This window comes from Vidua chalybeata, chromosome 5 (genome assembly GCF_026979565.1).
Source record: "Vidua chalybeata isolate OUT-0048 chromosome 5, bVidCha1 merged haplotype, whole genome shotgun sequence".
Lineage (NCBI taxonomy): Eukaryota > Metazoa > Chordata > Aves > Passeriformes > Viduidae > Vidua > Vidua chalybeata.
The window spans coordinates 4,528,570-4,550,939 of record NC_071534.1 but is presented as its reverse complement, the minus strand read 5'-3'; the positions used below and the strand labels follow the sequence as shown (position 1 = coordinate 4,550,939).

Genomic DNA, 22,370 nt, shown 5'->3' with positions numbered 1-22,370 from the left:
CCCTCCTTTGCTCCCTGAGATTATTGCGTCTGTAGCCGTAGGTGGCTGCACACACTTCCCCTCCTGAGCTCCAGCCTGACACGGCACTGGAGTTCGTGTTGGAAAGTGCAGCAGCTCGGATGTGTGCCCCACTTCGGGGTCAGTTATGAGTCAGCACCCTTAGAGCCATTCCAAATAGAATAAGAAGAGAGAAATCACCACCGTGCCCATGCTGCTGTGACTAGAGTTGGTAGTAAAATAGGGGATTTTTTTCCCAGTAATGAAAGCAGTGATTATTTAGTTAACAGCTGTACTGAATGCAGTTCAGTTCTGGAAGCACAGTTCAGAACTTTATCACAGAACAGCAGTTCCCAGAGCAGACAAGTCTATGCCTACTGTATCATCCAGAAATTTGGAATTGTCTGAATCCATCAGGCTGTAAGAGGGGCTGCAGCTAGAAAAAGGTTGGGATCTGCTGAATGAAATGTGAGTTTATCATAATCTTTGATATAATTTGAACTTCTTCCACCACTTCTAGGAAACCAATTCAACTGTAATTAAATCACTGTTGGGATGTTAGCAGAAGCCTGAACCAAAGAAAACCTGTTCTCTGGACTGTATTAAAGCATCATGTTTTTCAAAACTTTTAGCATTCTATTCAATCCTGTCATGAGCTTTTTTGAGATTCTGTTCATGTAACTTTTCATCTGTAATATGTGGCTAATGGCCTGATTAGCAAAAAAGGCAAGTTTGATATTTATGTGGTCTGTTCCCTTTTACTAAATTGCAAATCTTGCTGATGAGAGAAACCCCGGCTGTTTCTTTGAGGGGTCTTTAGTATTTAGTGGGTTTTTTACTTTTTTTTTCTTCTTTTTTTTTTTTTTTTCCTTTCTTTCTTTGAATCTGCCACTTTCTCAGTTCCTGGTAGCAGTTGTATGCTGCTGTATGAATAGAAATATTTCACCATGCTATTGTAACCAGTGCTTGAGTTCCTTGCCCCTATTCCTTACTTTGTGAAGCAGGATACTCTCCCATTGTTATCTCTCATCCCCTCACCCCCTCCCTCTTTTCAAGCCTGTTCCCCTGAACAAACCTCTCTAAGGGTGAGAGTTTTGTTACAACTCTTACCTGGCTAAGCCACTGGAGAATTGTTATATTTGGAGGGTCTGGCTTGTTTTAGCTGAGCATGGTTTGGTCAGAAATGTAAGTGTGAAGGGATTCACGTGGCTTTTTAAATAATAGAACTAAACCAGAACTAAACCCAGAGTGTGGGTTCTTACCCTGCTGCAAGAGGACGGCCAGTGAGGTGAGGAGGGTTCTATCCATTGCTGCCTGTTTGAGCCAAGAGTTTAACTCTGGCATGCATTAGTAGAGCAGGAGATCCTAGAAAATCCAGTGCTGATTTAGAAATAGTGGTGTTTTGTAGCACGTGGGTTATGTCAATATCGTTAGCCCAGCGTTGTTGTCAGGGTGAGATTATGATGGAATTTCTGTAGCTGGAGCATGCTTTGCCTTGCAGTGTGATGTTGCCCATGGTGACTTTCGGCTGGCTGGCTGCATGGGTTCACTAGAGCTTCTAGGTGCTTCGGGGCTTCTGAAATATCTTTAGTGCTTTTAACATTTTGTTGCTGCTATTAGGAAGTGGGTTGTTGGTTGCGTACCACCTGTGGGAAAGAGAGAAACAGCCATGGATAAAAACACATAGTATTTACTGACTTTATACTCCAAAATGAGCCTATAAACTCTTTAATCATACAGTGACAGAAAATTAACGTCCATGGTCTACAATCTTCTACATAATTTGAAGAGTCAGAGTTAATTTAATCAGTTTATCCCTAGGAATTGATACGTGTGATACAAGTGATATGTTGAAGTTCTGATACCTGTTGCTTTTTGTGTTTTGCCTTTAAAAAGGGCACGTGGTGATTTTTTTTTCTTCACATCTGCTTTAAGTTTAGAGACTTAAAATTACATCCCAGTCATTGCACAAAAGAAATCCTTGTGCACCTAGCCAGACTCCCTACACAAGAGTAAATAAAGGTTTAACTGAAATCTATGTATTTATTATAATAATAACAAGCCTTTTTTGTGGGCTTGTTTGTTTGGGAAAGGAGATAGAAACAGGACTGTGACAGCAGACCTTTTATGCTGCTATCCAGAACTATGGATATTACAAGAAACAAAATTTGATGTTAGTTAAAACTGCTTTTGCAAAGAAAGTGCTGTGGAGTAGAACAGAGCATGTGCTGTGTTATGTCTTCCTTGCTGAGTGAGTAGATCCCATGAAAGGAATTGTGTACGTGTGGGAAAGAAATTAACTAGGAAACTGATGAATGAATATTTCTGGCTCTCATTTACTGACTTGCAGGTGGTGTTTGCTGGATGGGGATACCTTGTAGGAATGGGAAACAGAAAGGTGTCTAAAAAGGACAGGGAATCAAGATGTTTCCATGTTCTGTGGTGCCATTTCTGCTAACCTTCCAGATGTAAAAAGTGTTTAACAGGAATGCCACTTCCTGTTTAGAAATAAAACTCCCTTGACAAATGAATGCTGTTTTTTTCCCTAAAACTGTTAAGGTCAGGGTTGATGACCTGCCTTTTACAAAACATTTTTTTTTTTTAATATGTCAAAGTCACCTGAAGATTTTTGGGGATTTCTGAGATGCTTTTCTGGGAAGATTTATCTGTGTGTGTATGGGGGAGAATGTATCAATTCACATCTTGTGTTGGGTGAGACAGAACAAAGGCTCTGTTACAGTCAGTGAACCTGGCAGATGTGGAAATAGGTGAACTTAATATAAAAAAGATAAAACAAGCACCAGCACCACCATCTCCCCAGCTGTTAAAAAGGATTGGATATAAACAGATGGCAGTGCTTCAGCATTTATTTATGTGCTCTTTAAGAATGAGAGACAATTCTAATATCAACAGTTACTTTTTTGTCGTATTTCTGTCTTTATTTCATTCATCATTATTGCTTTCTTGCTGTCAAGGCCACAAGGATATTTTGATAAACAACCCTGAATTCCATGGGCTCCATGCCTTGTGTCCAGCATTGGCTGGCTCGCAGTTTCCAAAGTAAACTTGGTTCTGTCCTTTTGTGTGTAGTAGTAATTAATTTAACGTGAAAAGTAGTGAGCCTTCTTACCTTCCAAAACTAGGGAAACCTAAAACCTGTAAAATAGCCCTAAGAGACAGAGGCTTCACACTTTTTACATAAATTAATGTAGCAGCCATAGGTTTTGTAACTGTGAGGTGGGCTAGGAAGTAACAGGAATTTGGTTTTTCTCTTGGTTAGTACACCTCTAAGTTGTTGTGAACCATGTCAGTTCTCTCATTATACACACTATTTGGATTCCTGGCAGGGTTTTATTGCAATGTAAGCTTTTCTTTGTTTGGAATGCCATCTTTTCTACCTGCTCTCCCCTCTGTTCTATCTACTCTGCAGTCTCTGTCCTACTGTGTAATCTAGACATACTTACTTGCCATTAACTATTCGGGTGTGAATTATGTAAATGGGAACAATTACTACCTCTGTTAATGAAGTCTAATGTGTCTGCTACAGTCCTTTATCAGATTAAGATGCCTCTTGTAAAGGCTGACTTGGCTTTTATTACGAAACTGACATTCAAAGCTTTCCTTGTGCACGCAGGAATCAGTGTGGCAAGTTCATTCTGTCTTCTGGAAGCTGAATGCTTGGCTTCCAGTCTGCTGCTGAGAGGCTCTAGAGGGGTCCCTGGGCTGTGAGGTGCACTTGCCTGCCTGGTCTGTGATCCCACTGCCCCATTCCTGACTATCAGGCAGTGATGCTATTAAAGAATTGTCCCCATAGATGTTGAAGTTTGTCAGCTGGTGTCAGTCCTGAACAGGAATTGCAGCAAAGAAATTCACAGGGCTCGCTGAAGGCTGCAGGAGTTACTCTGAAATACTTTTTGTTTTAAAAAATGTAGGCTGGATTTTCCCCTGTATTTCTGCAGCATGTTTGTGTGTATTTGGTTGCTTGCTTACCTAGAGGTAGCTAATGTGCTATTAGTGTTTGTCTTGGAGTAGTGGGAGACTTGAAAGGCATTATTAGTTTATGTGACAGAGAGATCTTCCAGAGGGTAACAGAACTTTTTCTTAATGAATCTTCTGTGTTCTGTCAGCTGCAGACAGGAACACCTGCCCTCTGACCCACTGGTTCACATAAAAGAATAGGTAGACAGGCTGAGTATGACAGCACTGCTAAACACAGCTCATTTTATTGGATTATTTATACTGAAGTTTGATGTTCAAGTGATCCCTCCAGAATTTCTTACATTTCTACTATGTCCCAATATAGCTTTTATTGAAACCACTAGACCTTTTGACAAGACTTGTGTTCCTGTTCCTGCCCTCTCTCATGCCACAGCTGCCTTACAAATAAATCTCCATGAAGTTGTGCAGGTGGCTTTTTACTGTTCTTTTAGCATGCCAGCTCCTGATCCTGGCATGTTTTCAGGGAAGCTGGGTTCTCCATTGCTTTTCACTGCCTAGGACTAAGTTGTTGTAATGAAACAGGTGGGTTTTAGTTGCTACAGGTTGCACTGCAGTACATTTAAATGTCTGCTGCCAGATTATAAACCTTTTCCATGGATAATGGTGGCTGTCTCTGAGTGTTTTTGGACAGTCACCTGTGAGCTGAGAAGACTTTTCCTTAGGCAGCACTTCAAGCAGGATGTGATGTTACCTGTTTTAAATTTTTTACACAGAAAATGTGTTCATAACTGAACTTTTCTAAACCCTTTTCTGCAATATTGTGTAATTCTTGCCTGTTCTTTTTCTGATAGTTCTTCTTACAAGTTTTTCCATAATCACTAGATAGCATTTTCAACTTAGCAAAAGCAGGTCAGGTCTTTGTGCCTGCAAAGGTGCTCTGCCAATTTAAATATGTATAAATATACATATAAAGTTTCTACTTGGGCTGATGTGATACTTTTAAATGATTTTTAACATTTGGCTTGCATACAGGATGCTCTTTGAAGTTTTTGTTCTGTTAATGTGAACAAGAGAATTTTGTTTCATAACTGTAAAGTTCTGCAAGCTATCTTGAGGAAAAATGGTTTAGCACTTGCTTCAGCTGTTTTGTTTTTTTAAGCTCTTTATGTTGAGAGTGTCTTTTTTGTTTTTTGTAATCTTGGGTAAGGGTTCCTATATTGGCAGAAAAAACAAAGGTTTTTGAAATCTACAGGAGAATTTGCCAAGGGAAGAGAGTTAGTACATTTAATACATTCACAGTTGGACATTGTTCCTTGTGGTTATCACCATCTTGTACAGTTAAAGGATGATTTATTTGTGACTAAATTTAGTCTCAGTAGAAGAGGAAAATAGTAACAGTGCTGCATGTTGGTCCCATGAAAGATAAGAGACCATACTTGTGAGATTCCCAGTAAAATGCTAGTGTGTCAGAATATTGAAAAACTAACTTTTCTGGTTATGATGCTATCTGAAAGAAATTTTCCATACACTTTTGCTTGGGCTCTGGGAGGGAAACTGGAATTCTTTCTTCTTCTTTATTAATTGGTATTGCAGAAAAGAAATTTATTTTTTTTTACTTCCCTCACTTTGCTGTTTTCATGGTGAAAGATTTTTTTTCCTAGTGTGAACTGTATTAATATCTGCTTCTACAACAAAGTGATATGATCAGTGATAAATGCTACTAGGAAAAAAAATAGGGGGAAAATAAAAGAGATAAGATTTATTTTGTAATTTCTTTTTGATCTTGAACTGTGGCAAATCTGTGTCAGTGGAAATACTGAAACTAACTGCACGTGTGGAAAAATGTATTTAGTTAATATTGGAATATTCACAATTTTAAGGTCTAACAATGGTGTGGTGAAAATTGTCATTTCGAGAAAAATACTGAAGGGTTATGTTTGCTTGTTTCCAAAGACAACTTTTCATCTTAATCTGCTGCTTTTGACTGAAAAATGAGTGCAGTGTAATGCATGGCAGCAATAGCAGAGTCCTTCTCCCTGAGTTTCAGCCGTGCCAGCTCTGGGAATCCTTCCCACTACCCTGCTCAACAGCTAATTCTAGCCCTTGGCTTTCCTAGCTTGAGTTATTTGATGTTTCTGGAGTAGCAGAGGGGATGGTGCCTGCCTGTGAATCAAAGCTTAGAGCTGAGTGAGCACAGGACTGGTGTTTCCAGCTGAGGTGCTGAGAGCTCCCCTGCTTGCCCAGGAGATGGTTCCTGCACAGCACCTGCAAAGGTACCAGCTCCTGTCTGCTGCCTGGGAGCTGCTTTTCTGTCAAGGATAGCAGCCACTTCATTCGTTGGAAAGTATTCAGAGTTTAACAAAACGTTTGCTAATGCAAGGAGAAGGCAGTTCACAACACTCCATGGCACTTTTTCATGGCATTTTCCATGTTGAGGGTGAGGAGCTTTTTAGAAATTATCTAAAACCTTTTGAGCTCCTTTGGTGTGTTGCTAAGGACTTTACCAGGTGATACTTCTGTCTGCAACACTGATGTACTTCAGCAGATTTTACACTTAGTGCTTTTGGGGTGCAGTTCTTTAACTGAAACACACATAAGTCTAATCTTTTGGCTCGATTTCAACTCATCCAAAGCTGTTGATGAGTGTTTGCCCTGATTTACTGTGGTGAGTTTTTAGCAAGTGAATTAAGTGCTGTGATTTGGATTAATTTTCAGGAGAATCCTAATGAATGCAAGCTCTTGGTGGAATGTACTTTATGCAGTGTCTAAGAACTCGTATCTGACTTGTTTTGAGTTTTCAAGTGGTGTCACAGCAGCATTTTTAGCATTTTGATATCTCAAAAAATGAGGTTAGTCTGAAATAGCCTTTCTGTTTGGAAGAAGTGTTTTTCTTCTAGATCTGGGGCGTAGTGAATTGCTTATTGAAGCAACTTCAGTGCAACACTGTACACTTTGTTGCAAAGTTTATATTTCTGTACTGTTTTGCATAAGGATATGTAGTTGAAATAGAAGAAATGTAACTTGTATTAAAAAAATACATCTGTAGGTGTTGCTTTGGCAGATAATTAATGCTGATGGCTGTTTTTCCTTGGCGGGTTCTTCTTTATATATGTGCTCTAAAATATTCTGTAGCAATATTTTTATTAGCTTTTCTTGTAATATAAAAAAAAAGAACAGAATGAGCACTTGAACATCTTGAGAACTGTTCACAAAGCAGTATCAATTTCCATAAGCTTTGTATAATTCCTCATACCATTGTATCTTCTATGAACTTGTGTGAAATTGACAAAATGGTCAATGGTCAGGCTTACCCTGACCTTGTTTGCCATTTAAAGTTTAAGATTAACCTAAACATTTTGAAACTATTTCTTGTTGTATCTTTTCCTATACTAACTCATTCTGAAAGGTAAAAAATGCTCTATCTTTCCTTCCTGGATTTTACATTTTTTCTTTCTACTCTTTTCCAGTATTTTTTGCAGTATTATTTTTTGGTCGCTGACTTCCACCCACTTGCACTGCTTCTACAATTTCTTTTGGAAGTGTATCCCTGTTTTAAACCTAATCTTTAACCTGTTTGCCCAATTATTATCTCACAAACATGCTGGTTTGGAGAATTTAATTCCTAATATCTGGCAAACCTGACTTGTGAGCAGAAAGGCAGGTAGATGAAAGCTGGTGTGAAAGGCAAGGTGTTGGGATATATTAGGTGTTGCTGCTCTTTGGACACTGGCTGGTATTGTTTCATCTGATGGGATCAGGGATGTTTCAGTGTTCTAATTTGGATTTCAGTTGAGCCCAGCAGTAACATGAAATAGTTTACAATGGAAAAAAATCAGTGGAGGAAAAAAAGTGAGAACTGTATAGTGGGATAATTTTTACAGTGCAGTAGTTTAGTTACATTTTTTGCTTCTCTGCTAGATCTTGGCTATTGACTTGATCCCAGCCCAGAGTCCCTGTGCTAAAGAGTTTCCTGCCAGTATTTGTACTACAGCATCATATTGCACTGCAAAAATAAGGAATTCTGTTGCATATGCCACCAGAGTCCGTATTTAAAGGAAAAGCAGAGGGGAGAAGGAACAGCAACAGGATAATGTCAAACTGTTCTGTGTTTTAAGAAGTTCCTGCTATTGAAATATTATTTAATGGAATTAATTTCAGCTGGTTAATGAGAAGTATATTTCAATCAAAATCTTTGCTTAACCTGAACAAAGATATAAGTTACATTTAGACTGGGAAAAAATAAGAGTCTAGAACCAGTTTTCAGTGGAGCTGTGATTCTCTTGTTTCTCTTAACCTCATTGGTCTCATTTCTGGGTCATTGCTCCTCTTCCAGATTTGCATCTGTGCTTGCTGAAGTTGGTCAGTAATGATTTCATGATTATTCTTAGTTTTGGTCTGACTTTGCATTGGAAGTGGGGCTGTGACAGCAGTGCTAAGGAACCTTCTGGTTCCAATCATAATCAGAGTAATTTCAGTCTGTCCTACCTTCCCATTTGCAGGATGATTTCACAACAGAAGGGTTTAGAAACCGTGTCCTATGGAAGCTGGCAGTGCTTGAAGGAAAGATATACTACTGAGTGGCTTTAGAATTTTGATTGTCTCTTACTCAGAAAGGTAACGGGTAAAGCATTAGGGCCAGTTTGAAATAGGAAGAAAGATAAGATGACATCTGAAGGGTTTTATCGTCGCCAATAAAATTACAGCTTGAAGACTGATGTATTCTCTTTTCCTTTCCTCTTTACTGTGATAATATAACAATAGAATAGCAAGAATAGAAGTTTCTTTTTGAATTTAAATATAAGGGTTTAAATAAAACATTACTTTTGTTTTTTATTTGGAGGAATTGAAAGATACTGGAGAGCAATAAATATAGGAGGATATATTCTAATGTGGGACAAACATTTGGTGATAAACATTTGGTGATAAACTAGGTATTTAATGTGTTATTTTTATTGATTTAGATTTTAATATGTTATTCTTATTGATACAGATATGGTCCTGAACGCCGTGAGCACATGACTTCAGAGATGGACAACCAGATCTGTTGCAAGTTGTGATTGGCCTTAAGTTGACTTATCACCATTGAAGAGCTTAACGGGAATTCTCTCATTCCTGATTTTTGCCTATCTGATTGCCTCACACCACATAACCATGTATGGAAGTGCTCGTTCCGTGGGCAAGGTGGAGCCCAGCACGCAGAGCCCGGGGCGCTCACCGCGGCTGCCGCGCTCGCCTCGCCTGGGCCACCGGCGAACCAACAGCACGGGAGGCAGCTCGGGGAGCAGTACTGCGGGTGGCAGTGGGAAAACCCTTTCCATGGAAAACATTCAGTCCTTAAATGCTGCCTATGCTACATCTGGCCCTATGTACCTAAGTGACCACGAGAACGTGGGTGCAGACACCCCGAAGAGCACCATGACCTTGGGCCGGTCGGGAGGGCGGCTGCCTTATGGTGTTCGGATGACTGCCATGGGCAGCAGCCCTAACATTGCCACTAGTGGAGTTGCCAGTGATACCATTGCATTTGGAGAGCACCATCTCCCCCCCGTGAGCATGGCATCCACTGTGCCTCACTCGCTGCGCCAGGCCAGGGATAACACCATCATGGACCTGCAGACACAGCTCAAGGAGGTGCTGAGGGAAAACGACCTGCTCCGCAAGGATGTGGAGGTGAAAGAAAGCAAGCTGAGTTCTTCCATGAACAGCATCAAGACCTTCTGGAGTCCTGAGCTCAAAAAGGAGAGAGCTCTGAGGAAGGATGAAGCTTCAAAAATCACCATTTGGAAGGAACAATATAGAGTTTTGCAAGAAGAAAACCAGGTTTGTCATTTAATGTCACTGCTGTGTTAGTGTGGTAGCATGATTAAATGACTTTAATAAACTTGCATGTTACACTTAAGCAGCTAAATTAGATGGGTGCTTTTCTTGGGTAATTGATGTGGGTGAGATGTGTTTTCAGCTTGCAAGCCTGTTGTTAGATGTTTCTTGTCAGACTTGTAAACTACCTTGAGTGCTCATTTTTTCTTGGGTGTCATGTGTGGTTTTTCCCCCTAGGATTGATGGTAACCACTCTGTTTCCTTTTGGAAGAATTTATTCTGTTCATAATTAATATTTTTGTGCTGTTTACCTCTTGAAGTGTTCTCTGAGATGCAGAATGTACTAACTGCTGACCCCCAGCAAACTGCACTGTTGCTGAATGTTGACAGATTGCCATTAAAAGCAAAGTTAAGGTTAGACTCACTGGTATTTAGATTTAAAATGTCCAGACCTGCAGTTTTCACAAGCAGATATAAATTGTGTTCTTGGCTACATTTAAATAACACTGTTTAATACATGCTTGCTATTCTTTTTTCATAAACTGTGCATTTCTTGTTATGTTACTGTCCTAAAGCATCCTACAGGTTTTTTTTTTTTAGTGGTCTGGCCAGTTTCAGAATAGGCAGAAGAACACAGATTCTCAGGTGTCTAGGTCTTTGGTCTTGTGCATCCTAAAAGCATCTCCAAATTAAAATCAAATTCAGAGGCTGATTTAAAATTGAGGTGTCTTTGTAGTCAGTTCTACTGATTAAAAGCTTTCTTAAAGTTCTCCCACCTAGAGCTCCTTGCTGCCTTAGTCCTGAAGTAAATATTTGTCTTTGAATGAGTGTCCTCGTGTTTAGTTGCTTCTGGCCAAATGTGGGTTCAGCACCTCTCTGGTCTGTCAGGTAAAAAAACCTCACTATTCTAGTGGAAAACAGACCCAGTGTCCAACTCCAAAAGTTCTCTGAAATGTAAGTCAGCTTTCATCATGACAAAATTACTTTCCCTTATTGTGCTTTTTTAAGTATCCAAGCATGTTTAATGAAAGTCTCCATAATTCAAATGTGACAATGTTCTTGTAGCTTTTAAGGTATAGTTGCTATTTTAGGCAATGCTTTTTGTAAGATTGCTTTAGAAGGTGCAGGGGAGAGGGAAATGCTGGAGGAAAAGGGTAGTGCTTGTTGTACTCTGCTTTCAGGTAGCCTGTCTTAAATAGTAAATTTTGATTAGTAATAAATAGTAAATCACTTTAGGTTAGTGATTAGTCTACTACACTGAACCTGTCTGCAATTTTCTTTTCACTTTTTAAAGAGCTTGAGTTGAAGACAGTAAGTTGCTTTCCCTGAGATAGTATGAAATCATTTAATGAACTTGTCATTTAGCTTTATAGCTGTCTTCTTACCAAATGGTATCACAACCTGTGGGACTTGTTAAGGTGTGTGACACTTTGTCTTCATTTACTTATGTCATGAGAATACAGAAAACCTGAAGTAAAATAATTTTTATTGCAAAGGTAGGATTTCTTTAGAAGCAGTAATGTAATGAAAATTTTAGTTATTATGGTGCACTACCAGGATAACAAATATCTGGAATACCAATCACTCAACTTTTCTGGTGTTCTTTGTATTTCAGTTGCAGGTTTGTCTTTTAATTCTTAAATTCTTCTCATTTTTGGCCCTTTCTTCATATTGAAGAGACTGTCTTGGAATACAATAACACCTTTTCTGAAATCAGTTTTGACATTTGAGGATGCTTTGGAAATCTTGCAATAAAAATGCAATGAATATAGGGTTTAGAATGGATTAAGCAATTACTAAATATGAATACAGTAGAGAACAGTGATTTTGCTTAGATTTTTTTCTTGGTCTTTCTTTTATCCCCTAATTAAATATTTATGTGTTTAATTAGATATTAAATACAGATATTTCTAGGCTGCTGTCCTCTAGGCAATCACTGTAATTACTACCACACAGGTAGAATTGTATGACTTTGGTCCAAAAGTAAGAAGGGTACAATTTAAAAGTAAAGGGGTATTATTGCATTGAGCTGTAAAAACTAAGAATGCTAATTAATAGATTATAGTTGGCTAACAGTATGTTCTAATTAAATTCTGAATTCACTGTGTCTTCTGTACCCTTTTGGAGTTGGTCACTTCAGCCCTTCACGTGGAAGATCATTTAATAGGATTTTCTCTAATTAAACAGATGTCTCTGCTTAGACACTGAACAAAGAATTTCCCAGATGTGTTGGGGGACCAGAAAATATCTTCATTACCTCTTCAGCCTCCTTCTAAAATGAGTTCCAGTACAATTGCAGGAACTGGAGCTTTACACTTAATTATGAGTATTTCAGCACATCACTTTTAAAAAAGACTTCTTGCACGTGTAGTACTTGTGCTTTATATAAAAGTTTATCTCAGACCAGTTGTATTGTTAAAAATCGTCTCAACTCATGGAGCCAAGATGCTGGCTGACTCCTACCATTATCTGATAGTCATCTCAATCTCTTTCCTGTGGTCATGGCTCTTCATTCTTCTACATACACTTGATTGTCCCTGATTGTATTGCTGTTCTTGTCACCTCAGCTTGAGTGTTTGAATTGCCCCTTGAGTTTGGGAGTTGTTAAAAGTACCTGAAAATGTGAGCCCTGGTTGATTGCTACCTCAGCCTTCTATGAGTAAATGCATCTTGGAGTTTTCTTTTCTTGGGAATGTGTACAAATAAATGTGTTGCTTATTGATTTCTAGGAAATTTTCTGGGTTCAGTAAAGCTCAGAGAATGAGTGGGGAGATGAAAGAGCATGCTACCTGTCCTGAGGCAGTCACAGCCTTTTGGTTGTCCTCTGAGGGCGCTAGGCAGGAGGGCTATCTTGGATATAATCCTGGGAATTTCATGCACATGCTCTCTGTAGCTCTCACGTGGGTGAGCAGTCCTGCAGTCTTGCCCAGCTGTGGTCTTTTCCCCAGTTGTGGTGCAACACAGCTGGATTCATCAGATGCTCTGAGCAAATGCTGCAGCTGGGGAGTGGAGCTTTATTTTCATCCTTTGTTACTGATCTTGAAGAGACAGAAAATCCTTTCTTTACATGAATGGGGAATGTCATTGAAAGCTCACTTTGAAGAGGTCAAAACTAAACATGGAAGGTATTCCTGTAGTTAACATAGATTCTTGGAAAAACATGACAGTTTTCAGTGCAGTGTGGATGACTTAACCAGTCATTTTTCACAAGAAGCCCAGAGGAAAGTGCAAATGATTGCTCAGTTATGCAAACCCATGCATATTCAAGGAGAAATTGATGAAACCGGTAAACAGGAGCTTGGTTTTGGCATGTTGTCACTCTCCTCTAAATGCTTTAGTGGGAGCTGTATCTTTCTGAGTTGAAAATTTTTTTAGTGTGTGTGGTTTAAAGCTTCCCTGGAAACCTCTTCATCAGAGGCCAGAAGAGGAAAGGAAGGACAGTGAGTATGTTTTGCACCATGTCAGAAATAATTTGCCTAGAAACTGGGCAGTGGTGGGGTGATGTGAAATTCAAGGACAGAGGAGTTCCTCTCAGTTGAAACTTGACAAGATGATTGTGCCTTAAAATAAGTAGTGCAATGCAAATTTCATGTCTAACGCTCTGCATTGAAATTTCCACATTTGACTGATCTACTTTTAAGATCAGATTTATGTTTCAGCCAAAATAGTGTGGTACTGCTGAAAACATCTTTTTACTTTGATGCATTTCTGTGGTCTTTCTGTGGTTCAAGACCTTGGATGTCTGAGTCAGAGAGTTTAACCAAGAAAATATTTCTGAAAGGAGTTTCACCTGGCTTGGGGTAAGCACTTGAAGACATTGTACTTTATTGTGATGGAGGTATTCCAGCATTTCACCAATATTCCCCAGAGTCAGAAGTATTTTCCATTTCTTAGTTGTGGATAATGAGCATCTCACTTTCAAAAGTGTAGTTGTCCATGTGTTAACCTCTTAAATGCATTGGGTCCTGGTGTTATGACTGTCTGAGCTTCTAATGAATACATTCTTTCTCTGAAAATCAGATTGATTCTCACTTCTTCATTGGTTTAATTTTTTTTTAAATTATGTATTAAAAGACAATTGATATGTCTTAGTGCTGTGTTGTTCTATTACTAGCCCCATTCCTGAGCTGGTTATTTGTTGGTAGAAAATGAAGCTTTCTTCCTTCTGGGTGTTTAGTCATGCAATATATGTTTCCATAGGCATTGCTTAAAGGCATTTTCTGTATCCCAGAGCATTGCATTTAAATAATTCCTTCAATGGCACATGCCTGTTGGCTCTCTAGATTTCTGTCAGCTTTAAGGTTCCTTCTGTCTTTCCTCAGCTGCAGCATGAAATTGTAATTCAGTTCTCTTTCAGAATAACTCAAAACTACCTCCTCTAGAGTGCTTGGTATCTGAAGCATTTATCAAATTGCAGCACTTTATAATGACCTCAGAAATTGTCATGTGATCACCCAAGAGAACACCCTGTGTTCTGTCTTTTTTTTTTCAATTCTGTAAGGAAATAAAACTAGACATTTTGTGGTTATCCGTATTCCCCAAGGCTCCTTTTGTCCCGTGTTTCCTCTTGAGGTAGGATCTAATACCTTGGGTTGCTTTGAGCTGTAGCATAGGCTGAACAGCTGCTTTCTACTTGATCCATTAAACATATAAGGGGAATACTACCAACTTAAAAGCAGCTTGGAATAAAACAGGTGACATCAGAGATGCTGTTGAATTTAGTAGTTTAACTGTGCTTTTTTTGCTGTTAATCTGGAGCAGGGATTACTTCAAATTCTGCAGAACTTAGAGATTGCAGACTCTTTCTGCTATAATTCTTCTCTAATATGTATTGAGTCTGTGCAGATATTAGACTCCTAACTAGGGTGGCAGTGTGTTATTCCACCATTTAGTGTTTATGTTCCTGAAAAGTCTGGTCTGTAATGCTGTGTTTCTCTAGAAGCCTTTGTTCCTTTCAGCACTATTCTATTTATGGTGTTGGAGTTAGTAATTTTTTTCCTTAAGTGTTCTTGCTTTCTAAAGTATGAACTAGGTAGCTTGAAACTGTGTAAGGTTTCCTCTTTCTTACTTGCCCAGTGAACATTTAACAATGATAGATGATGGCAATAGTGCAGAGGTGCTCCTCCATTACAGGTAATTTCTGCTGATGTTACAGCTTTACAGTGCCAAATTCACCATTCTCATGTGTTGGCCTGGTATTGATTTAAGTAGAAAGGAGAGGAGTGCTTTAGTGGAACTGCCAGGCCATGGAGAAAAGGTTGTATTTGTGCTGGTCTTATGTCCATCTTTCAGGTATGCCTCAGGACCAAAAACTGAAATAGAGCTTTTATTAAACTCTTTTCAATTTGGTGATACTAGGAAGCCTCAAAGATATGAAGATGGTCAGCAGAGTGGGCCACCCTGACTAAACTGTTAGTTGGAAAGAAAAGCTTTTTTTTCAGCAAAGTAGATTTCTAGGATACAGTTAACAGTCCATTTAATTCTTAAGACATTAGTAAGGCAGAGGAACTTTTGTATTTTGGATAAATATTTGTGTATATGTATGCTCTGAGATAAAAGCTAGAGACCAAAAGAGTTTAGAGGGGACATTTTTGTATTCTGAAAGTAGTGTGTTTGATAAGTCATGAAGAGCAGTCATGCTAGCTATCTGAACTAGTAATTGAAGAAAAAAACATTGTGAAATTACACTTTTAGGCTCAGCTGGCAGGAGAGGAATAAGGGAATAAACTTGGTAGTGCTCAAGATGTTCTAATATAGAATTCCTTTGAATATATTTTCTGTATACACTTGTGTTTAGGGGACACAATGAAACAGCAGTGTTTTCAGTAGTGGTTAGTGGTGATTTGAGATCCTTGACAGAAATCAAATTACAACTGCTTGCCAGCAGGTAGCATAGCTATTGAGGATTACACTTTTTTTTTTTCCTTGAATGGATAATGCTTTGTAGTTCTTCTGTATAATTTTTGACATAATCTGTTGAACACATGGAAAAATGGCTGCATCTGTTGCATGTAGTGAATCATAACTATATCTCCATTTTTTTGTCTGAAGATAACAAGCAGTAGACCTTGAAAAGAAAGTATTTTCAGCAAAACTTAGTTCCATAACCCACAAGGTCTACATAATTATGTTTATGCGTAGTATTTTCAGATTGATATTGGTTCTGTTGGAAAGGTCAGAGTCACCATCTGTAGTGGAAAAAAATACAAGGACAAAGTGTATTTAGCTTCCTTCTGTGGTGATACCAGTTGTTCTGTCTAAGAGATTTGCTTAGTGCTTGCAGTAGCGTCAGCTTGGACTGCGAAGCAGAAGGGGGTGTTGGGTTATATTGGCAGCCTTGAGAAGCAGGTAGCAACTCAAGGTTTTGCAGAATGCCATTGGAATGGAAAGATCTTTGTAAATCACAAAAAAACCTCTTTGGTTTAGTGATGACTTTGCTTCCAAAGAGTATTAAATATCCTAAGAGAGCTCTACTTCTTTTTCCTGTTGATAACCTTAGATTAAACACTAAAAACTTCTGCACTGTTTGGGGGAGATTGAGGCATTCCAATATACATCATGTTTTGCTAAGACAGTATTGACATTTAAACCATAAAGAAAAGAAAGGAAGGATCTATCAATATCTAGATCAGTATTTGAAGAGATCTTGTGATAATCCAAATTGTTATCAGTTGACCTCCATTAAGAAAGCCTTCTTAGGGATTCACCCTAGGAAGAGATTGTATTCTTTAAAGAAAAAAGAACCCATAACACCCCAAACAAACTATCCTCCACCAAAAAAAAACCCAACTCGAACCCCAAAACCAAGCAATCAAAAAAAGAACCCCAGCCCCCCAAAAGCTTGAAATAGTCTTGTTATGCATGTGTACTCCCCAAAATGAACATGATCAGATGCCAAAATACTGGCACAGAACACCATTAAGGCTTTTTCTAGTGATCATTGCTTTAGAAATCAGAGGAGTTAAACTTATGTATAACAGTTACAGGAATAAATACCATGTGACTGCCTTCTTGAGTTTAATTTTAGCAACTTCGTTTGTAAACTGGAATGCTAAGTAATATACAATCATCAGTAAACCTAAAGAACTTGTTGCTTTTAAGCTGTTTGTTGAGCTGCATACAAGGTTTTAAGATTAACTTATGTATTACTTCTTACTCCTGTTGCTATTTAAATGATTAAAGCGTGTGAGCAGTGGGCTGCTTTTGCTTGTCCCTGGGTGGGAGCTAGTGGTCCAGGATCCCATTAAAACAGGGGAAAATGTAGTCCTTGCTGCTCTGAGCTGCATGCAATTCCTGTTAAGGACTTCTTTTAAAATCTAATGATTGTTATCACTATTTTGGAAAATAAATAGTATAAGCCAATAAGTGTGAGCAACTGGCTGGAGACAGGTTCTTCCAGAATTTGATTTCACAACATCAAAATTAATTTGAAGGCAGTGTGTAGATTTCTAGCCATCTTGGGCAGTTCATGGCAAGCACACAAAATAACATCAGGTTGTGGTGGTGATGACTTTTTGAATTTCAGGTGTAACACAAAATACACTTTTTTATTGAGGGAGGAAGTGATGGTGATCAGCTGCCTGGGAAAAAGATATTTTTCAATGCTTTGCAAGTGTGGCAGAGAGGTGGAGGATAAATTTTACTGCAGGTGCTTTGCTTAATGCCTGTTCCTCTATGATATCTGCATTGTAATTGGGTTCTGTAGTGTGCACTGTTTCTGCACTGGTACCCCCTCCTGCTTCTTCCATTCTCCTCCCCCTTTCCCTGCTCTAGTGGGCTGGAGAGAGAAGCAGGGTGACAGCAAGCAAGTAATAGATGGTAATCCAAAATTAAGCCTCACTGCTATCTGTATCAAATGCATTTTTGTCCTGGCCAATACGTAGAGTGTCCTTGAGTTCTCATGAGCAGCACTGTGGAGGAGCAGGCACCTCACTGAAGAGTCTTTCACTGCCTAAAACATTTCAGAGATGCAGCCTTGCACACGAGACAGTAGACTTGACATTGGCTTTATGGACTTGTTTGATCCTTCTTATCAGCAGGTACCAGCTACCTTGAGTGGGTAAACTTTGTGAACAGATGGTCTTTCTAATTATATGTGGATGTGGATTCCAAAGAATACAAGGCCACACACTTCTTCTGATGCTTCTTGTCACTTGTTTCTGAACTTGTTTCTAAGATTAAAACAAACCAGCACATGAAGTGCCATAATTCAGAAATTAAAATCTTGTTTCTTCAGGTACTTTGTACAAGATCTGTTTCTTCCATAGCAGTTGATTGCTCCTGGCATTAATATGTGTTATTAATATATGTATTATGTATGTATATACACCCCCACACAAATCCTACCCTTTTTTAATGCAGTGAGATGAGGCATATATACCTTTTTTTCCTTACAAGGATCACGAAATTTTCTGAGTAGTGGTCTGATTTTTAGTGAATCGTGTCTCAGATGACAAATACTTAGTTTCGACTGAGGGGAGAGAAAAGCTTTCTGAATATTTGTGTTGTAGCATATTGTCTTAGGGCGACCTTGTACCTACAGGTTCTTGTCTCAGGCTTAACCTGTTGTTAGACTTGTTCTTTTTTTTTTTTTTTTTTTTTTTTTTTTTTTTTTTTAATTTTACTATTGGCATAATTTATTAGACTTCACATGTTGTAAGTGGGTATCAGTTCTTGGATGAACAGAAATAAACCATGAAGCAACAAAAGTAACATGAGATCAGTGGAGCTTTCTTTGTTAGAGCTACCCACGCAGCCTATTGCAGCATCTGATCTCACAGCCAGAAGCTTCCATGAGGCTGATCTTGTGTCCCTTTCTCTTTAGAGAGATAGGGACATTTAAAAATAAACATTTGATTTGCTAAATGATTCAGGACATCATACCAAAGCTCTTAAAATGTTATAAATGTCAAAATCAACATAGCTAAGAAACACCAACCTGTTTGGAAAATAAAATGTCCCTCCCTATGGAGGAGATAATACTCTTCCATAGTCAATTAATACCTTGGATCTGATCTACAGAAGCAGTTGATTCATGAGAAAGATACATGCTCTTTAAGAGTGGCCATACTTTTGTATTTGGCATTGACTAAAAATTTACATCAAGTTCTGCAAGTGTTTTTGGCTTCTGTGGCAAGAGGTTTCAGTGTTTCCTTGTTGGATGAGAGGAGGATATCCATGAAGAGGATGACAAAAGCTTTAGGCTGAGAATTAGTGCTAATAGGTGAAACAGGGGATCTCAGAATAATGCTGGGAAAAGGGAATGGGCAGAAAGAACAAGCAGAATAAAGGCTTTTAAATAGATTGTCAGGAAATAATGTGCCCTGCACTGGAGACTTAGGAAGTAACTCCCTTATTTCCCTCAGTTGGGTAAATGTTGAGAATAAGATTCTTCGGTGATTCATTATTCATCTCTGTTCAGTTTGGGAGTGCAAATGACAGTGTTGTGATTCCTAGGTACAGCTTAGTTAAATACCAATACCAGTGTTTTTCTGATTGTGCAGCTCAGTAACTCTGATAAGAAGGGAGAGGACAGTGGTAAAAATCTAGATAATTTTTTGATCTCATCAACTGTGGCATATTTGTGTGGCTTCCATTAGCATAACACATTTATGTACTTTTCTGAAATCTCCCTTTGGTTTGCACATAAGTTAATTTTAAGATGTCGTTGCTTGTGAGGATTAATAATTTATCCAAAGTAGTTGTACAAAAGGCCTACAACCATAGGTGTTTTTTATTTTGGGGGTAGGTGAATTTCCCAGTCTTCATCAGCCTGTGTATCTGTTGAGTAAAGTAAAATTATTCTGTTTGTGGAAGCTTTGATTTGGAGGATGGCATTTAAATTTTTCCCTCAGCTGGTGTCTGAGAGATCAGGTTTGGCCATGCAGTTGTGAGCCTGTTAATGTGTAACCATTCTAATAGATCTGAGAGCTTAGTTACTCAAAGGAGGGACCTTTCTAGGAAACCATAGGTATACTTTCATATGAGAAAGTAAATAGTGTGCTCTATATGTGCAGTCAACAGCACTTTTATGGGTGAAGGAAAATTAACTCAGCCATTTTATGATCCTCTTTGCAGGGATGCATTTAGACTTTCTCATCACTTCACTATGACTGGAATGTTCCAAAAAAATGAATTATCTGCAGTAACTTATTTTGGGGGGAGGGAAACTGAAAAATCACCTTGCAGTAAAATGAGTAATACGGATTTTTCTTAACATGGATTTAATTTTGGTATGAACTAGCAGATGGTATTGAGAGAATGACAGAAAAGTTTTAAGAAGCATGCTTTGGCCAGGATTTGTGAGGAGGTCTGTGCACATACTTGACCAAAGAGTTGAAGTAGGTGTGGGTACTGCTGTGTGCACTCAGGTTATGATTTTTGATACTTTCTGCTGTTGGGTAACATCCTAGCGAGATTCTTAAACTCGTTCCTCTACTAATTAGTCCTTTGTAAGCCATCTTAGTTGGAAATTGTATACCTTCAAATTGCTTTTACAAAACCCATCTTATTTTGGTTGGTTCTTGGTTGTAAATATGTTTACAACTTACTTTAAAGTTGTGCTTTGCACTTAACATACAACAGTTGAGCAAGTGGTTGTACTGCTGTTACGTTCTCTCTCCTCCATCTTCCACGAGTAAGATTCAAAATCCAATGTTTGTGACTTAAAGAGGGTTCCAAGTTATAGTGTCTATCTAGGGAAAGCTTTTTTCTTTATTTTTCTGCTAAAGCTGGGAATGCATTCAAAACTGCATGCTGTGTTTTCTCAATGCAGAATCCATTTAGTGTGTACATATTAAAAAAATTCTTCCTCTCCTCCTTTCCATTTGGTTGAATTAGCTCAGATCTGTGTGCCTTTGAGAGGTCTAAGGTCTGTCTCCTTTCTGACTGTGTGAGAATTGTCATTCGTTTATATTTAACATTGCTTTTTTGTTAATTAACTTTTTCTAGTGTTTCATGTTGAGCTTCTTTAATTTGAAAGGGAATTTGTGGACGAAATCATTAATTCACTTTCTTCTATACTTAATACAGTTGTTAATGTTTCTTTGTGAAGTGCTGAATGCTAGACAGTCTTTGAAGATTGATCTGGGAAAACTAGATCTGTACTTCACAGGTTGAGCTTGTTAGCAGGTGATTTGGTGCAGAAAGACCTGATTATTAAAGTCAGACAGTAGTTGATGCTGTGACACCTTCATATGCACTGCATATAATTGTGCTGATTAACACTTGAGTGAAGTGTTTAATTTTAGTAGTGTATTAACAGCAAGAGGGTCAATGTGCTATACAGGCTTATACATAGCTGAAACTGAGGGTTTGCTGCTGAGCACTTAATTTTCTGAAATTCTACTCTGTCCAGTAGAACTTAAGGAATAGCAGACTTCACTACAAAAATGCAGAAGTAATATTTTTTTTTCATAAAAATGGGTTATTTTAGTTCAGTGTTTTTATATTGTCACTGCTTTTTCATTTTAAGGGGGAAGATGCTGTATTTTTCTTCTATTTTTTTTTTTTTCATTCTCACTGGATGTGTAATTTCTGCCCTTAATCTCCCATTCAGCCAGGCTTCTTTTGTTGTTCTTTAAGCTATGAAAATCAGTGGTGCCTACCTTTTTATTCATATTTATATATACTGCAAACAGCAGTGGTATTTAACTTGCAAAATTTGTTACCATGTGAATGATTTCATTTTAGTCTTCACGTTTTTGGAGTGATGGAAAGAAAGTCTGGTAAAAAGACTGCTCTTAATTTATGAAAGTCATTTTCTGGACTGGATTGGGCAGATTTGCACACAGCAGAGTGACTGTTAAGGTATTTTGTAATTGAAAAGGCAGAACATGACTATATGAATTTGGTGGTTTATGATCTCAGGTCAGAAGTAACTGGCTGAGGTTCTGCCAGGTATAACTGATACTTTGCATCCCTTGTACACTGCATGATAAACCTGAATTACCAGTAATGAAAGACAGGGTGTTAGTGCTTCCAAGTTACAAAACTGCTGTAAATGCCATAAAGAGATTTAGTTTCCAGTAGGAAACATCCTCCCTTTTAACCTATGCTAACATGCTCTGCATAAACATCTCACTTATTTTCAGAACTTTTGTCTATCACATCTGGGTTTTTGTCATTAAGAGGTGCTATTAAGCAATATCTTTAATAACACTTTTAACAGGTGCTATTAAATCAAGATGATAGGAGCTTATCTAAAACATGGAGTGTAATGTATTAGAGAAGTATTTTTAGAAGTAAATTATTGTACCATCGTGTACAAAATTTAATTTGTAGCCAAAATGGATATTTTTTCTTCCCAAATAATTTGATCTCTTGTATTCTTTTGGGCTGGTTTCCTCTTGCTTAAGCACATTTCCTTTCTTTTTGCCCTTCAGTGCTGGGCTGACTGTTGGGAGATGAGTAGCATAATTATTTTTGTCATTTTTGATGTTGGAATCATTTAAATTGCACAAGTTCAGTTTTGTGCAACAGGTTATGCCCTAAGGCACACACACATTATGTATCCAAGCTACTGGTTTACGTGGCTGACATGGAAACAAGAAGGGCCCTGTTTTTTGTGGAGTTCCTGTAATACCTCATTTCAAAACACAGTTTTATGTTGACTTCAT

The 22,370-nt window shown here is 38.3% G+C and overlaps 1 protein-coding gene across 2 annotated transcripts in view; it reads left to right on the top strand.

Moving 5' to 3' along the window:
* ERC1 (ELKS/RAB6-interacting/CAST family member 1) overlaps positions 1–22,370 on the top strand; it is a 270,416-nt gene that overhangs the window by 1,409 nt on the left and 246,637 nt on the right. For both annotated transcript variants that reach the window (XM_053944154.1, XM_053944153.1), the window contains exon 2: positions 8,927–9,756. In XM_053944154.1, the coding sequence (XP_053800129.1) occupies positions 9,088–9,756 (669 nt within the window). In that variant the 5' untranslated portion in view covers positions 8,927–9,087. The remainder of the gene's footprint in view (positions 1–8,926; positions 9,757–22,370) is intronic.